This window comes from Tachysurus fulvidraco, chromosome 2 (genome assembly GCF_022655615.1).
Source record: "Tachysurus fulvidraco isolate hzauxx_2018 chromosome 2, HZAU_PFXX_2.0, whole genome shotgun sequence".
NCBI lineage: Eukaryota > Metazoa > Chordata > Actinopteri > Siluriformes > Bagridae > Tachysurus > Tachysurus fulvidraco.
The window spans coordinates 43,465,165-43,482,132 of NC_062519.1; the positions used below are offsets into that span (position 1 = coordinate 43,465,165).

General features: G+C 40.4%; 1 protein-coding gene across 3 annotated transcripts in view; it reads left to right on the forward strand.

Moving 5' to 3' along the window:
- Window positions 1–16,968, forward strand: part of pde3b (phosphodiesterase 3B) — a 46,677-nt gene that overhangs the window by 25,391 nt on the left and 4,318 nt on the right. For 2 of the 3 annotated variants that reach the window (XM_047805336.1, XM_047805334.1), the window contains exons 3-16: window positions 798–1,040; window positions 1,832–1,977; window positions 2,366–2,472; window positions 3,181–3,216; window positions 7,845–8,022; window positions 9,081–9,172; window positions 9,840–10,012; window positions 10,253–10,378; window positions 11,624–11,735; window positions 11,906–12,019; window positions 15,751–15,950; window positions 16,110–16,313; window positions 16,444–16,605; window positions 16,705–16,936. In XM_047805336.1, coding sequence (XP_047661292.1) covers window positions 798–1,040; window positions 1,832–1,977; window positions 2,366–2,472; window positions 3,181–3,216; window positions 7,845–8,022; window positions 9,081–9,172; window positions 9,840–10,012; window positions 10,253–10,378; window positions 11,624–11,735; window positions 11,906–12,019; window positions 15,751–15,950; window positions 16,110–16,313; window positions 16,444–16,605; window positions 16,705–16,936 — 2,125 coding nt within the window. The remainder of the gene's footprint in view (window positions 1–797; window positions 1,041–1,831; window positions 1,978–2,365; window positions 2,473–3,180; window positions 3,217–7,844; window positions 8,023–9,080; window positions 9,173–9,839; window positions 10,013–10,252; window positions 10,379–11,623; window positions 11,736–11,905; window positions 12,020–15,750; window positions 15,951–16,109; window positions 16,314–16,443; window positions 16,606–16,704; window positions 16,937–16,968) is intronic. The other variant, XM_027178145.2, reaches the window with a different exon arrangement.

Sequence of the window (16,968 nt, forward strand, 5' to 3'; positions counted from 1 at the left end):
TAAAGAGACACAACCCTGATCTGAGACCAGTAACAGGACATTTACCACTTTAACCAGCGCTGTCTCTGTGCTGTGATGAGGACTAAATCCTGACTGAGACATTACATGTATATTATTCCTATGTAGGTCTGAACATAACTGCTGAGCTACAACCTTCTGTAGGATCTTGGAGATAAAGGGGAGGTTTGATGTTGGTCTACAGTTGGACAGCTGGGTTGAGTTGAGGTCAGGTTTTTTAATCAGAGCTCTGATAACTGTAAGCTTAAAATATTTCGGCACATAACCAGTGCTAAGGGAAGAATGAATTATCTTTAGAATGTGTTGTAAAGCTACTGGTAATATCTGTTTAAAGAAACACATGGGTCAGGGATCCAGTATGCAGGAGATCATTTTGAAGAAGAAATCAGTGAAAATCAGTCAGTCTCTTGAAGGGGATTTAAACAATAACATTATTAGCTTCATCATTATTTATTTTATTATTATCTTTTTTTCTCCAACAATTTTGCTGTTTTATTTAGCATTTAAATTTACTTCAAGTCGATAATCTCCAGTATTCAGGTTCCATTTTTGTTTTAATCTTTTATTTGGGCTGGAATTGTGTGATGTAGTTTTTCTATTATTATGAATGAACACTACACTTTTTTGAGATCTATTCTGCTCTTTTCTTAAAGGTTGAAGATCAAAAAGAATCGATAATAAATATTTAAGTTAGCATTAATTATAATGTATAGTGTGTGTGTGTGTGTGTGTGTGTGTGTGTGTGTGTGTGTGTGTGTGTGTGTGTGTGTGTTTTACAGGGTTCAGTGTGTGGAGCAGATCTCTCAGTGATTAGTGATGTGAGGAATCTGATCTCAGACCTGATGCAGGACTCGTCTCTGTCTCCAAATGTTGTGTCATCATTACGCAGTGTCAGCAGTTTGCTCAGCAGTGTCTCAGGCTCCTGCCGTCCACGTCCAAATCCGTTCACACCTTTCCCTGGGTTCTACCCCTGTGCTGAGGCAGAGGATCCAAGTGACAGAGCTGAAAGAAAGCCTGTGAAAGTAAGTAGTCCCTGATATGCTACCGGGAAACGTCACAATATAAGACTAATATTGTAATTATTTTAATGCCAATAGACTTTTCTTGAGAATAACGGGATCAGCAGCACTGCCAGGAACAACCTGATGTGGTTCTTCCCCAAACTGATGGAAGAGTCAGAACTCTGCTCCATTATGACAATGTCACCCTGAATAAAGCAGCTCCATGAAGATATGGTGTGGAGGTGAAGGACTCGAGTGTCCTGCACTGATCCCTGACTCTGACTCAATCCCACTGATCACCTTTTAGACAAACTAGAGGCTCCTTAATATCCCAACATCAGTGTCTGATTTCACCAACACTCTTGTAGCTGATTGAACACAAATCCCTATTTTCTAGTGGAAAGTCTTCACAGAATGGTGGAGCTTATTGTAACAGCAATCATAAGATAATAAATCTCTATTGAGACGTTTAAGAAGCACACGTGGATGTGATGGCTAGGGGTGCACAAACTTTTGACAATGTAGAATATTTTATTTTACTTCAATTTGCTAAATCATGTTAATAATAAACGATCAGTGAATTCATGTTTTTTTTTCAAACCTAGATTCAGATTAATCAAAAATGTATTAACAAGCTAGTTATAAATGTTAGTAAAATCTGGTGTGATGTTTTGTGCACCTCAGACGTAAATGTGACGTTTTACTGATTTACAACAAAAAGATAAAAAAAAAAAAAGATTTTTTTTTGCCATTTCTCGTTTTTACAGGTGATTTAAGGGCAACTTTCTGTCTCTTCCTCTGTCCTTTCTCAGGGCCTAAGTAGTAGAAACAGTCTGCCGACTCCTCAGCTGAGGCGGAGCTCTGCGTGTTCAACGCTCTCTCCTGTGGAGACGCACTCGTCCCCTCGCTGGGAGCGCAGTAATGGAAAAAGATCTCACACTGAGCTCAGTGCTGGCAGGTCAGAGTCCTCCACGTCTCACCAGAGAGCTAAAGTCCTTGTATCGTCTGATCCTGATTAACACTGTTCCCACACTACTGAGGAACGGAACACCACACAGCTCACAAAGTCTTTTACATTTTATTTTATTTTTACATCATTTTATAGTCTCAAGACACTGGAGAACTGTGGCCTGTTTTAGTCATTATGGTATTGTATTACTAGACCACAAGGTGGCACTGTCGCACAGGCATTTAAAAATAAGTAAAACGTCTAGGCTTCTTCTTGTTGTTGTTTGTTTTGTTTTTCATCCTTTTATTTGCATTATGCTTAAAAATCTGCTCTGTATTCATCTGGTATTCCATATTGGATAATGACTCGATCTCTAACATTAAACTATCTGTAACAGTCAGGGATCATTCTCTAATGGGCCAAACAGCAACCTGCTGACCATCCCGAAGCAGAGATCTTCCTCCGTCACGCTCTCCTATGGTCACACCATTCCCAGAAGACCAGGTCAGTTTTCCGTGTTCCAAAAGGCACAAGACTCTTTTGAATCTTTGACAATGTGCTGGTGCCTTTGCATATTTTCCTGAGAAAATTGCCTTCAAAGGTGCGGTCTCCGATTTTTGAGAAATGCTTCAGAAAACTGAGTCGGGACGACAAAATAAACAAAACAAACGTTTAGCTCAGGAGTTATTGACTCGGGAAACTCCGACCTGTGAATATGTGGCCGACTTTACTTAAGACGCCGAGGCGCTTTTTTCCTTCTCGATAGGTGAGTAACGTTGGTTTTGCTTTGTTACACAGAACTAATATATGCCTTTGTCCTTTACATCATTATGCTTGTGTGGCATTTTTGCTTGTTTGTTTATCTACAATCGTATTGTTCTTCCCTTCAGCTATGATAAAGACACGTTTCTTTCTGTTAGTCGCCTGGGTTATGTATGTATGTGTGGGCGGAGCTATCGATACAGGGTGGGACCCGTTTGGGTTAGGGGCGTGTTTGTTTTGGTGATTTTATATGTCAACATTGGCTTTCAAACAACGGAGACCGCACCTTTAAATGTGCTTCACATTGACCAGAGTGTTCAAATTCTTAATTCAGTACTTAGTTGAAGCCTCTTTGGCAGCACTTAGATCCACAAGTGTTTTGGGTATGAAGCTAAGCATTGCACACCTGGATTTGGGGATTATTTATTTCTTTTCTCCTGTCTAGCTCAGATTGGATGGAGACCATCGGTGGACAGCCATTTTCAGGTTCTTCCAGAGATGTTTGATTAGATTAAAGTCTGATCGTTGGCTAGGATATTAAAATTCATTTAGAATTGCATGTTTCTCCACACATGATCTCTGGAGCTCAACCAGAGTGCCCTTCTCACCAATTGCTCATTTTGGCCCTATGAAGAGTCCTGGTTATTCTAAACTGCCTCCATGACCTTTCTATGAGATCCGCAGGCAGCTCCTTTTACTTCATGACTTCCAAGTTGGTGTTGCAAATGTTTGTCCTGTCTTTAGGAACCTTTTCATATCAGCTTTACAAAAAACGAACTCCCAGACATCAGAAATAGCACAACAAACTACCTTTTGCTGATATTTGATCCTATACAAGCTCTGCAGGTGATGTAAGTGAGGGAAGCGAGCTCATGAAACGCGAATGCTCCCAAGCACAAATCTCCACTCCCTTGCAAATAAATCAGACAAACTACAACTCACCCACACAAATTAGGACTTGTTCAACTCTGCTGCTTTACGGACACCTGGCTGAACAGGACGCTACATCTAACAGGATTTCTGCTGTTCAGTGTGGATCATATCACAGAGTTTTCTGGGAAACGAGGCGGTGGATTATCTTTTTATTTCAGTGAAGGCTGGTGTACAGACGTGGCAGTTTTAAAAACGTTGTACTGCCCAAATTTAGAATTTTTCTTTATTAACTGTAAGCTGCTGTGATGGGTTGGCACTCCGTCCAGGGTGTATCCTGCCTCGATGCCCGATGACGCCTGAGATAGGCACAGGCTCCCCGTGACCCGAGAGGTTCAGATAAGCGGTAGAAGATGAATGAATGAACTGTAAGCTGTTTAATCACTCTTTTCCCCGTGCAGCTCTTGGACCGTCTGATCACTGTTCATCATCTACAAGCAGAAACTTGCATCTGCTTAAGATCTGTAAAGAGATGGACAAATGAAGCAGAGCGTCGGCAGAAACACTCAAACAGCTTTGTCAGGCCAAAGAGGATGCCTACAGAATTGGGGGCAAAGCCGTGTACAAACAGGCCAAATACACACTAAATAGGGAGATGCAAAGAAAACGTACTCTGAAAAGCTGAAGAAAAAAAACAGCTTTCAAGTATAATGACTCTACATCAGTGTGGAAAGGCCTGAAAGCCATCACCAGTTGAGGCCAAATGGCTGAAGACCTGATTGACTTCTAGGTTCGAAAAACAAAAGCCTGGTCTGACACCTCACACCCTATCTGACTATCTTACAACATGGCCATCAACACAAGATCTGTGTAGATGATGTACACAAAGTCAGCAAACAGAAGATAAGGAAAGCCAAAGGCCCAGATGGTGCATCTCCAGCCTGCACTGTCCAGCTATCATCCATTTTTACTTTGATCTTCAACAGATTACTGGAGCTGTGCAAAGTCCCTTCCTGCTTCAAAAATCACTGGACTAAATGACTACAGACCTGTTGCTTTAACGTCTGTGGTCGTGAAGTCATTTAAGAGGCCGGCGTTGGCCTATTTGAAGGACATCACTGGACCCTTGCTGCACCCCCTGCAGTTTGCCTACGGAGCAAACAGGTCCGTGGATGATGCAGTCAACATGGGGCTGCACTGCATCCTCCAACGTCTGGATAAACCAGGGACTTACACAAGGATCATGTTTGTGGACTTCAGCTCCACCTTCAACACCATCATTCCAGGTTCCCTCCGTAATTAACTGACACAGCAGTCTGTAACCCACCTCCATCTGTCAGTGGATCACCATCTTTGTGACAGACAGCAGCAAGAGAGTCTGGGAAAACCCACACCATCAGCACTGGAGATCCTCAGGGCTGCGTTCACTTCCCTCTGCTTTTCTCTCTACACAAACGATTTCATCTCTAAACACCAAACTGTAAAGCTCCTGAAAATTGCAGATGACAATACAGACATCGGTTTCATCCAGGACTGAGACGATCTGCATACAGGCAAGAGGTGGAGCAGATGGAAATCTGGTGCAGTCACAACAACCTGGAGCTAAACATGCTCAAAACTGTGGAGATGATCGTAGACATCAGGAGAACAGCATTGTGGCTGCAGTGGAGTCATTCAAGTTTCCTGGGAATCCCATCTCCCAGCACCTGAAGTGGGACGTTCACATTGACTCCATTGTGAAAAAGGCCCAGCGGAGGTTGTACTTCCTTTATCATCTGAAAAAGTCCAACCTGCCCCAAGCAAAGATGACCCAGTTTTACTCGGCTGTTATTGAGTCGCTTCTGTTCTCTTCTATAACGCTTAGGTTTTTTTTGTCAGCCAGCAAATCAGATTTTAGAAGCAGAAGCAGACTGTTAGGACAGCAGAGAGGATCGTTGGTGTTCACCTGCCCAAACTTCTGGACTTATACAACGCTAGATTGAAGAAAAAAACAGTCCCACACCCCTCCCACCCACACCCCACCCCAATGCCATATCTGGCTTAAACAGCTAATACAGGGAATGTTACCTGTGTTCTGTATTAATTACTGCCTCTTTCTCATGTACTGTGTAAATATGTAAATTCCTACTATTTAAAATGTTTACTGTTCTCATGCCAGATGTGTGTACAGTGTGTGTGTGTGTGTGTGTGTGTGTGTGTGTGTGTGTGTGTGTGTGTGTGTGTGTGTGTGTGTGTGTGTGTGCAGACCTGCCAACCTTTACACATTTTGTGTAGCAGATACACATTCAGACATCACAGTACGCTGCTACGATTTGTCACTTCAAAATACACATTGTAAAGAAACATTGATGGCTTTGAGTCCAACTATCTGTGCATTAGTGCACCAGGCAATGTGCCTATGTGTGTAACCGCATTGGGCAGCAACCTGGGACAATAATAACTCGACCAATCAGAGCGCCAGTTTAAAACTCTTCAACACTACAAGCGGAGAGCCGTCAAAACGGATGTGGTTTCCATCTGTCTCTGTCCGTCTTCAGTTCTTCTTACAGTGACTGTTTTTTACAAGTGATGACTTAACGTTTCAAAGGTAAATGTCCAGAATTGTGAATTTCATCCATGTTAATAATCCTGCTGAACCACAGGCGTCGTTAGACTCCTTTACTGGGGCACGTGCCCAAGTGTCCGGTGTTGTGCCTCAAGTTTAACTTTTACACACAGATCAAGTTTTACTTTATTTGCCAGTATTTATATAGGAAACGTAAGTCATGTCTGTAAACGCATCGCCGTCGTACTTTAACGGTTGTTACCGGCTCCTGTAGATCACATCTGATGGACATCAGATTGTTTTGTGAAAAGTAGAAGTGATGAGGGAGGTGTTATTATATGATCAGCCAGTCAAAACCACAGTGAAGTCTAGAGTCCTGCATTATTACTGAGAACATTAACACACGTGTGTGATGTCAGATATGAAGTTACTGTTTAGTTCATTAGATCTAATTTATGGCAATACAAAGAGTTGTTAAAATAGTATGCAGATATTATACACAAGTGATCATGCACATAACGTTATACTCTTTATTTCAGTAGCAGCCAAGTATTGTTATTGTACATTCTGTACATCAGTACTGTAAAATCTTCTTACATGCCATTTGTGCCTTAAAACAGATTAATAATGTACAAAGTGTTTTCATGCAAATGCGCGTGGAAGCTTATTGTGAAAAACAAGAGAATGATCATGATGTGTGTGTGTGTGTGTGTGTGTGTGTGTGTGTGTGTGTGTGTGTGTGTGTGTGTGTGTGTGTGTGTGTGTTGTGTGTGCCTTGCAGTTAGTAATACACATGATGTCAGATGAGGATACTGACAGAGAGGGAAGCAAATCTAAACAGAAGCGAGTATAAACCCCTCAGAAGTTCTTGACCCGTGTTGTGTCTCAGGTTTAAGTTTTACGCACAGATCAAGTTTTACTTTATTTGCCAGTATTTATAAAGGAAAAATGTAGTAAAAAGTTGTGATGTGTGAGCTTGTGAACTTAATCAACACTGACCAGCAAATGTGCCTGACCTCGCGCCGTGTCGATGCAGTAAGTTGCTACTCAAAATTTTTTTTTAAGGTTGGCAGGTGTGTGTGTGTGTGTGTGTGTGTGTGTGTGTGTGTGTGTGTGTGTGTGTGTGTGTGTGTGTACCAAAAGAACCTTAAAAACCACAACAGATTCCTTGTGTATCTGCTCACACTTGGCAAATAAAGCTGATTCTGATGACTTGGTTTTTGCTCTGCTATTCATTTCAGCTATTAGACCTTATATACGCATTACATATACATTATATATATATATATATATATATATATATATATATATATATATATATATATATATATATATATATATATATTATATACACATTATATATACATTATATATACATTACCAAATTTGCCACAGGTTAACTTAACATTAATAATTTTGTGTAAATTGATGTGAAACGCATTCATAAAGCATCTTAGCAATAAGTGCAATATAATAAAATGTGAAAAAATGAAGCAGCCTGAATGCTCTATTAAATGCCTGCATTTTCCATTTTAAGTCATTTTAAGTGCTTTATAATTTTTATTATGAGCCATAAAGTCAGTCTGTAAACGTTAAACCACTAAAGCTCAGAAACCTGCTGTCTGTAAACCATCTAATAAACATGTGTGTCCTTACCACTGGACTTCAGACATTCATAATGCGTATTTGTCATGGACAGGTGCGTCTCCGAGTCTGAGTCCGCTCAGTTCGCCAAGTCACAGTCCTCCTTCATGTACGAGCTCGTCACTGATCACTCGTTCTCCGGTGGAGTTTCCAGACACGGCTGATTTCCTCACCAAGCCCAGCGTGAACCTGCACAAAGCCCCAGGGTTTTCACTCAGCTCACTCTGCACCAGGTAATAACCCACTTATTCCTGCCTTATGTAGAGGCTGTGATGTCACAGTGTGGGAATCCATTTCACATGCTGCGTTATTAACAGTTGCAAGTCATTAAAGTCAGAAGGATTTTAGCTTCTTATTCTAGTGGAACGCAGGAAAGTCTCTAGAAGCGTCAGCAACAACATGCAAAAATATTACTGTCTTGAATATCTCAATTATGTTATTTGTCTGTCCAGTGTTGTTCAGTTTGTCCAGTGTTGTCCAGTGTTGTCCAGTATTGTCCAGTGTTGTTCAGTATTGTCCAGTATTGTCCAGTGTTGTCCAGTGTTGTCCAGTATTGTCCAGTATTGTCCAGTGTTGTCCAGTGTTGTCCAGTGTTGTCCAGTATTGTTCAGTATTGTCCAGTATTGTCCAGTGTTGTCCAGTGTTGTCCAGTATTGTCCAGTGTTGTCCAGTGTTGTCCAGTATTGTCCAGTGTTGTCCATTGTTGTCCAGTATTGTCCAGTATTTTTTCTGCCTTTCCTGCTACCTTTGATGAACAATTAAATATATTGCCTGAGAAAAGTGGAAGTGTGCGCTAGCTAAATTTATGTCCGTTTTAAAATGGCTTCTGTCTCAAAATATTTTAAATAATGCACAAAATTACACTTTTTAAGTTTGCACATGAAAATGATTTCTCTGATTCGGTTGGATAGAATTTCACAAACTGTTACAGACCTTAAAGCTGGACCTGCAAGACAAAAAACCTGAAACATTCCAGAAGTGTTGAAGAGACACTGCAAGCTGTTTGTGGACAAACACGTTATGATTCCAAACAAAAGCTTCAGTTTCACATCGAATGGAAAAAAACCCTTCTGCTCTTTAGCATGTGGTGTTAGCGCTGTTAGCGATGTTAGCGCTGTTAGCGTTGTTAGCGATGTTTAATGTGTTTAATGTGATGTTTCTCATGTCAAAGTCCTGAAACACATTTTAGATGACAATTTCTGTTCAAACATGAATCATTAATGTGTGTGTGTCTGTGTGTGTATTTGTGTGTGTGTCTGTGTGTGTATTTGTGTGTGTGTCTGTGTGACAGTTGTGGGCGGCAAATTCTGAAGAGCAGCTCTAATGCTGAGGTTGCTGATGGTCACATGACCTCCGGGCCTGATGTGCAAAGAAGACAATCAGGTTTGGTCTTCATCCAACACACACTCCTCACAAACACCACACACACTCCTCACAAACACCACACACACTCCTCACAAACACCACACACACTCCTCACAAACACCACACACACTCCTCACAAACACCACACACACACACACACTCCTCACAAACACACACACACTCCTCACAAACACCACACACACACACACACCTCACAAACACACCTCACAAACACGACACATACACACTCCTCACAAACACGACACACACACACACACACACACTCCTCACCAACACACACACACACACACACACACACACACACACACACACACTCCTCACCAACACAACACATACACTATTCACAAACACGCACACTCCTCACAAACACAACACACACACACTCCTCACAAACACAACACACACACACTCCTCACAAACACAACACACACACACTACTCACAAACACAACACACACACTCCTCACAAACACAACACACACACACTCCTCACAAACACAACACACACACACCCTCCTCACACTCCATTTTACATCAGATTGAACACCTAAATTGAGTTATTTCAGACCTTGAACATTTTATCTGCATATGTTTATTACTTTATTGTAAAGTAGAAAAATCAAAATGTCACCACACACGAGTCCAACATGTTTTTTTTCCCTCAGCTGAGGAGACAGAATGCAGCAGTGATGGACTGATCAGGGAGGAGCAGGGGGAAGTAAATGCTCATGGAGAGGAAGCAGGACTGACTGCAAAAGCTAAAGAACGAGCTCAGCATGAGGAAGAGGAGGAGGAAGAGCAGAGTCTGGGTGTGCAGGAGAGTCCTTCTCATCCTGAGGTACAACAGGCATTTGTAGTTTTCCATGAGTTAACATTGTTGCCTTGTTTTCTGATGTGAAGTCTCTAAACTGTCCAGTGGCTGAACATTGTAGTCTAGTTCCCAGTGTTGGCACTAAGATGAAGTTTAGTTTGTTATCTAAAGCGAAGATTCATAATGAAATGAGGTTTGAAACTATTTCAAAATGTTTTAAAAAACAAAAATCTCTTTTTGATCCATTTCTCCTTTGACACGTCCTAGGAGTTGAAGTTAGAGCCCCTCCTAGAGGACCAGGAAGCTCTGTTGGAGAAGCTCAGTAACTGGAACTTTCAGATCTTTGACCTGATGGATAGAACAGGAGGGAAGACGGGACAAATCCTCAGCTGTGTTAGTAAAGAAACAATCTCTAGACTATTGTTGATTATTTTAATTTAGACTTATTTGTTAATACTTATAGTTAAACACGTATTTATCATTTACATTACACATTTCCATCATATTTTGTGTCCTTCAAAAGAGTGACGCTGCAGTCGATCTGCGCTGTGTGCATTTCTGAACGCTAATAAATTGTCTTGTGAAGTCCTTTGGACTTGTCTGTAACCTGACTGACAGACGCTCAGCACAGACCTGTTTACAGCCACTTGTTTCAGGAACATTACAAGACGTTGTTACAGTTTGTGTTCCTCAGATATTTTAAGAAGAATTAAAAAACAAAAATAAAGGTAATAAACCTAAATGACAATCTCATGCTGTGAAGCAACAGAATGAACCAGCAGGTCATGGGTTCTGCTTCCCAAATAATAATGAAGCCTGAGTCACAAGCAGGCAGCAGAAATGTTGAAGAGCATATAATCTGGTACAATCTGACAAGCCTCCAGAATGTATGTTTTAGCAGAAAGTTTTTTGAACATCTCGATTTAGTTCGTGCTCAAATGGCTGATTTTTGTATAGATTCTGTAGCAATATCTCAATAGCAAAGACATTATCATTGAAGCCAAGGCAAGCAGCAGTAAACTGATGACCTGCTTAGTGACAGATGACATCTGAGTGCAGCATTAAGGCTACAATAACATACACGTTCCCTGGTGAAGTAAAGATGAATCTACTGTTGATTATGAAAAACAATACACATGGGACATTAAAAGTTACCTCAAATCATCACGACTACTTTATTATCGATGCAGTTAATAAGGTTGAGCCACTGTTGAAGAATATTTGAGACATGTTCACATTTGTACCTTTTTAAGATCATTTCAGTTTGGTGTCATAGAAATAAGCATTTCTTTGCTTATTAATGATTTTTTTATAAACGAGACCCTGATTATAAATATGCATCTATGCAATCAAATGTTTGTTAGATTTTTCCTTTTTCTTTTGTTTTTTCTTTTAGGTTTTCTGGTCTAATCATAATTAGCCTTAATAAACAAGAGTAACTCAATAAAGTTGTATTTAGATCATTTAGTGTTAATTTACAACAAGATGTGATTGGCATCTTGCATTATGTTTGTGTGTTGCAGTGCTGATGATCCTTTACAGCTCTGTCTGATAGATGCTGATCATTAGGGACTTGACGCCTCACTGAATGCTTGTTGTGTGTCTTAATGAAGTTTTGTTTGTTCGGATATCTCTCAGGTGGCCTACACTTTGTTCCAGGACACGGGTCTGTTTGAAATCTTCAGAATCCCCGTGCGGGAGTTCATGACGTACTTCTGTGCTCTGGAGAACGGCTATCGCGACATACCCTGTGAGAGTTAAATTAGCATCATCAAAAGTAAATTAAACTTTAAAATGGCACGTGAGGGAGAATCTGCTTTAGCAGAACCTTCATTAAACTAGAGTTCAAGACAAAGACGTATAATGGACGGCATTTGAACATCTCTAATATCTTGGTTTGTAAATCTATTTCTTTTGCAGATCATAATCGTGTCCATGCCACAGACGTCCTTCATGCTGTTTGGTACCTCACCACCAGACCCATCCCAGGCTTCCAGCAGATCCATAATGAACATGTGACAGGAAGTGACACAGGTACCCAGTCAGTGAGATACCTGTGCTGCTTTAGATTTTTTTTAGATGTTATTGTAAAACGTCCCATCACTCGACAGTCTGCAAACCTGAGTGACTTGTGATGGTGGTAAGGAGACAGCATCCAGACATCCCAGTTCACCAAACACTCTGTGACCATGAACCCTCCAGATTTACATTTACATTTACAGCATGTGACAGACCCCTTATCCAGAGCGACGTACATAAGAGCTTAAATCTCTAACACTGAATACATTAATGCTGCTCACTGGGTTACAGACTTAAGATACCATGAGTTTAAAACTTTTGTTCAAAGTTACAATGAAAAAGTGTCAAAGGGTTTTACTTATTTATTTATTTTTTAAATACAAAGGATAAGGAAAGAAGTGCTAGTTGAAGTGTTTCCTGAATAAGTAGGTCTTCAGATCTGCTCCTTTACCTAAGAAAAGCTATTCATAAAAGTCTAAACTAAACAATGTGTATTTAGCCTGGACTTAAACACTGAGACTGTGTCTGAGACCCGAACACTAATTGGAAGTCTGTTCCATAACTGTGGAGGATCTTGATGTAATTTATAATGACGTACGTGTCCCTAAGTGAGACGTGTATTCGGATTGCGTAGGAAACCCTTCCGCTCTCCCACTAAGGGATGTGTTGTAGTTTGCACGGGTTCGTATGAAAACACAAGATCATCTATCAGAGTTGGTCTTACCTTGAACGCAGGTGTCCTTCGAAGTCCTCTCGGTCCTCTAACAAAGGATCCTCTTCAAGTTCTACCTTTTAATCTATTGTGTGAATCTTTAGATGAAGGAGTCAGACTTAGACCTTTTTGTCTTTTCAGGATCCTCACAATGGGAGGCCTTGTTTTTATTAAAAGTAATGTAATACAGATCAATGTGTGTAATATATGTAAAATAAAAAGAAAATTACAAATAAAATCACCTTCAAATAATCAAACAGTATTAGAAGTAAAAGTTATATATAAGTAAAAGTTATTAAGATGCAAAGATTATAACAAACCAAGAAACTCTCTCCAAGTGTAAAGTTGTGTTAGTTCTACACACAGAGTATCACACGCACTAAAGCCGTCTACACTAGAATGCACACACAATGTGATTCAAGACGAGCTTTTATACATTCTGTATCATTACTGGTGCCAGTTGGATTTGGCTGTTGGGTTTGGTTCCCTTTGTGCCTTCTCGATGGCCAACATCTCATCCCCCAAACACACCTCGTCCCCCAAACACACCTCATCCCCCAAACACACCTCGTCCCCCAAACACATCTCGCCGGCGACTCTGTGTGCTACTAATGTCTTTCCTCTATTCTCAAGATGAACACTTCTATATATAGTCATATGGTTGCAGTTAACATCCTGCAGCTGTCAGGCTGTGATTATACTGTATATGACTGAAGCTTTCTCTCGCCGTAGAAGTTGACAGCAAGCTATAAAACACTTTGCGTCAGATTTCTCAGAGCGAATACACAGTCGGCTTCATAAGCTTTCACTACAAGAAACAGCTTTCATCTAAGTTTACAGTCAAAATAAGCAATATTAATCTAATCAGCTGTATTACAGGAGAATACATGATTATAAGAAAAAGAAAAGTAATTCAGAATTCTCTTGAATGTCTGAAAATAAAACATAATAAAACAATGCATTATAATCTTCTTTTCTTCTGGAATCTTCTTCCAGCTGTCTAGGTACAGCGTCTGATCCCTCGCTGTCTTCTTCTAAACACTCATATTCAAATCTTTCAACTCTTCAACCTTTTGTATTTTTACATCAATGTTCCTTTGGTTATTTACCGTACGTTTCTCTTTTCTTTCCCTATTTTTCCTTTTCTTTGTATTATCTATTTCCATCTGTCTTCTGACGAATATGTTAATAATTGGTGTTGGTTTATCTTTATATTTATTATTATTTATTTGCTGAGAACCAGTATTAGGTTGTAGGAAGCTTCCTGTAATTCCATCCCATACATGCCAGTGTCTTACAACAGTCTGTGAGATAAAGCTCTGCCCCCTGCTGGAGACTTTTGTACTTGAGGTACTACCAAATAGCCTGCACCTTTTGATCAAAGTAGGCATGAAGGATCATAAAAAAAAATCACTCTGGTACTGTGGTGTGAGACCATTAAGTGCTTTATAGAATAATATTATTATTATTTTATAATCAATGTGAAACTTGACTGTAAGCCAATGCAGTGAGGATAAGATAGAGGTGATGTGTTCATATGTTCTGGTTCTAGTTAGGACTCTAGCTGGTAATCACACCAAGGTCTTTTACTGCTGCACATGATGTAATAGAAAGACCATCCAGAGTTACTCTGTAATCAGAAAGCTTACTTCTGCCTGTCTGTGGTCCTGGTACAAGATCTTCTGTGTGTCCGAGTTAAACAGGAGGACGTTAGTAAGTGTCCACTGTCTGATGTCCTTCACACTATCTTCAGTCTTATTAATGTGGTGTCTCACATCTGACTGAGCTGAAACATACAGCTGTGTGTCATCATGTATATGGCCCCTTGGTGCAATATACATAGGGAGAAAAGCAATGGGCCTAAAACAGAACCTTGTGGAACACCGAACATTACCTTAGTTTGTTTAGAGGTCACCATTTAGATCTACAAACTGATATCATTCTGTCACATAAGACCTGATCCAGGAGAGCTGTCGCTTAACACCAACAACATGTTAATGCCTATCAAGTAAAATAACATGGTCAATGGTATCAAAAGCTGCACTAAGATCCAGTAACACCAGTAAAGAGACACAACCCTGATCTGAGACCAGTAACAGGACATTTACCACTTTAACCAGCGCTGTCTCTGTGCTATGATGAGGCCTAAAGTTGGCCAGCTATTTATCATTAATCTCCAACTTCTCCAAATACACTGCTCCTACTTTCAAATATGCTGGACAACGATATGGATAAGATTTGGTTTGGAAAACACACTCTGATGTAATCTCCATTAAACAGACACCTCATCACTGTACCAACAGGCAGCAGCGATAGCTTGTTTATTTTTTTTTTTGCATGTTTAACTTTTTATTCATAAACCACTCCTGTACTGTTGTTACTGTGCTAATGTTATCACTTTGACCCAGCGTGAGTAAATCAGACCGCTCAGACCTGCAGCTCTCATAAGCGTCCGTGCTGTGATTGAGGTCTACCGCCGATGCTGGCTCAGCATGTTCAAAACTTATTTTAAGGCCGCTGATGACCGTTTTAATTTCTCAAATGGAGTGCAGTCTGAGTCATTCGGTTTGCTGTAGTCAAAAGGGGCTCATGCTTTAAAAGGAAGAGGTGTTGAGTTTGTGAAAACTCAGTGACTTCACTGTCTGGCAGCAAAAATGTGCAGCATGCACACAATGCTGAGCCCAGCTTTCCTAATCATGCGAGTGAACAAAAAAATTATGTAGGTGAGGATGACAGTTTTCTTTTCTTTCTATCTATCTATCTATCTATCTATCTATCTATCTATCTATCTATCTATCTATCTATCTATCTATCTATCTATCTATCTATCTATCTATGCATGCATTTTAGTGGATATAATTAAGTATTCCTCTGACCTTGTACAAGGACACTGCAGTTTGGTGTTAATGAAAGGCATCTTTTTTTATTATTATTATTGCTTTAATTTGGTTTATAACGTTTTGCTCATTTTCATATACATATTTCCTGTATTTAAGGCTCTGAGTTTTTTTTTTCCTTTTTCTACTCATCACAGACTCGGACAGTGGCATCTCTCCTGGCCGGGTTTCTTATGCTTTGTCCAAAAGCTCCTCCATCTCTGACAATAATTATGGTTGCTTGGCCTGGAACGTCCCTGCTCTCGAGCTCATGGCACTCTATGTAGCAGCTGCTATGCACGACTATGATCACCCAGGTCGCACAAATGCCTTTCTTGTAGCTACAAACGCCCCTCAGGTCTGTGCCATTTTATTGTTTTCTTTCATGTATATATTTAAACCACTGTAACGATTCAAAATCATACTGCAGCTTTACCAGGGATTTGGTGACTGATTTTTAGTTCCCCCAAACCCACTGATTTATCTTTCCGTATGATTTCTCTCCTGTGATCTGCAGGCCGTGCTGTACAACGATCGTTCAGTTCTGGAAAACCATCATGCTGCTGCTGCATGGAGCCTTTTCCTGTCTCAGCCTGAGTTTAATTTCCTGTCCAACCTGGACCATGTTGAGTTCAAGAGATTTCGCTTTCTTGTTATCGAAGCCATCCTCGCCACAGACCTGAAGAAGCACTTTGATTTCTTAGCCGAGTTTAACTCGAAGGTGATAAAAAACACGTTTATTGTTGGATGTAAATTTAATGGTTTTAAACCTTTTATGCTTATGAGAAAAGACGATTCCTCCTTTTAGAAATGTAAATGTACTAATGAATGACGGATGTTTTTGTTGACAGGTTACAGATGTGAATAGTCCAGGTATCGACTGGACTAATGAGAATGACAGGTTGTTGGTTTGCCAAGTGTGCATCAAGCTGGCAGATATTAATGGACCAGCAAAAGAACGCAGACTTCACCTGAAATGGACAGAAGGCATCGTGAATGAGTTTTATGAACAGGTAATGAGCAGTTTATGCTGCATACTATAGAAGTGCCTAGAAAATGAAAGGCACAGTGTTGTCATTTTAAGTTACGTCACTGTCCTCTTTTTTTCACAGGGAGACGAGGAGGCTTGCCTCGGATTACCCATCAGCCCTTTCATGGACCGCTCTGCGCCACAGCTGGCCAAGCTGCAGGAGTCCTTTATCACACACATTGTTGGGCCCCTGTGTAACTCATACGATGCTGCTGGACTCCTCCCAGGCTACTGGCTGGATGAAGATGGTGAGGAGGAGGATGCTGAAGACACAGAGACTGATGATGAAGACATTGATGAAGAGCTTCAATTAAGTATGTATTATTTGGAATTTTAGCCTCAACAA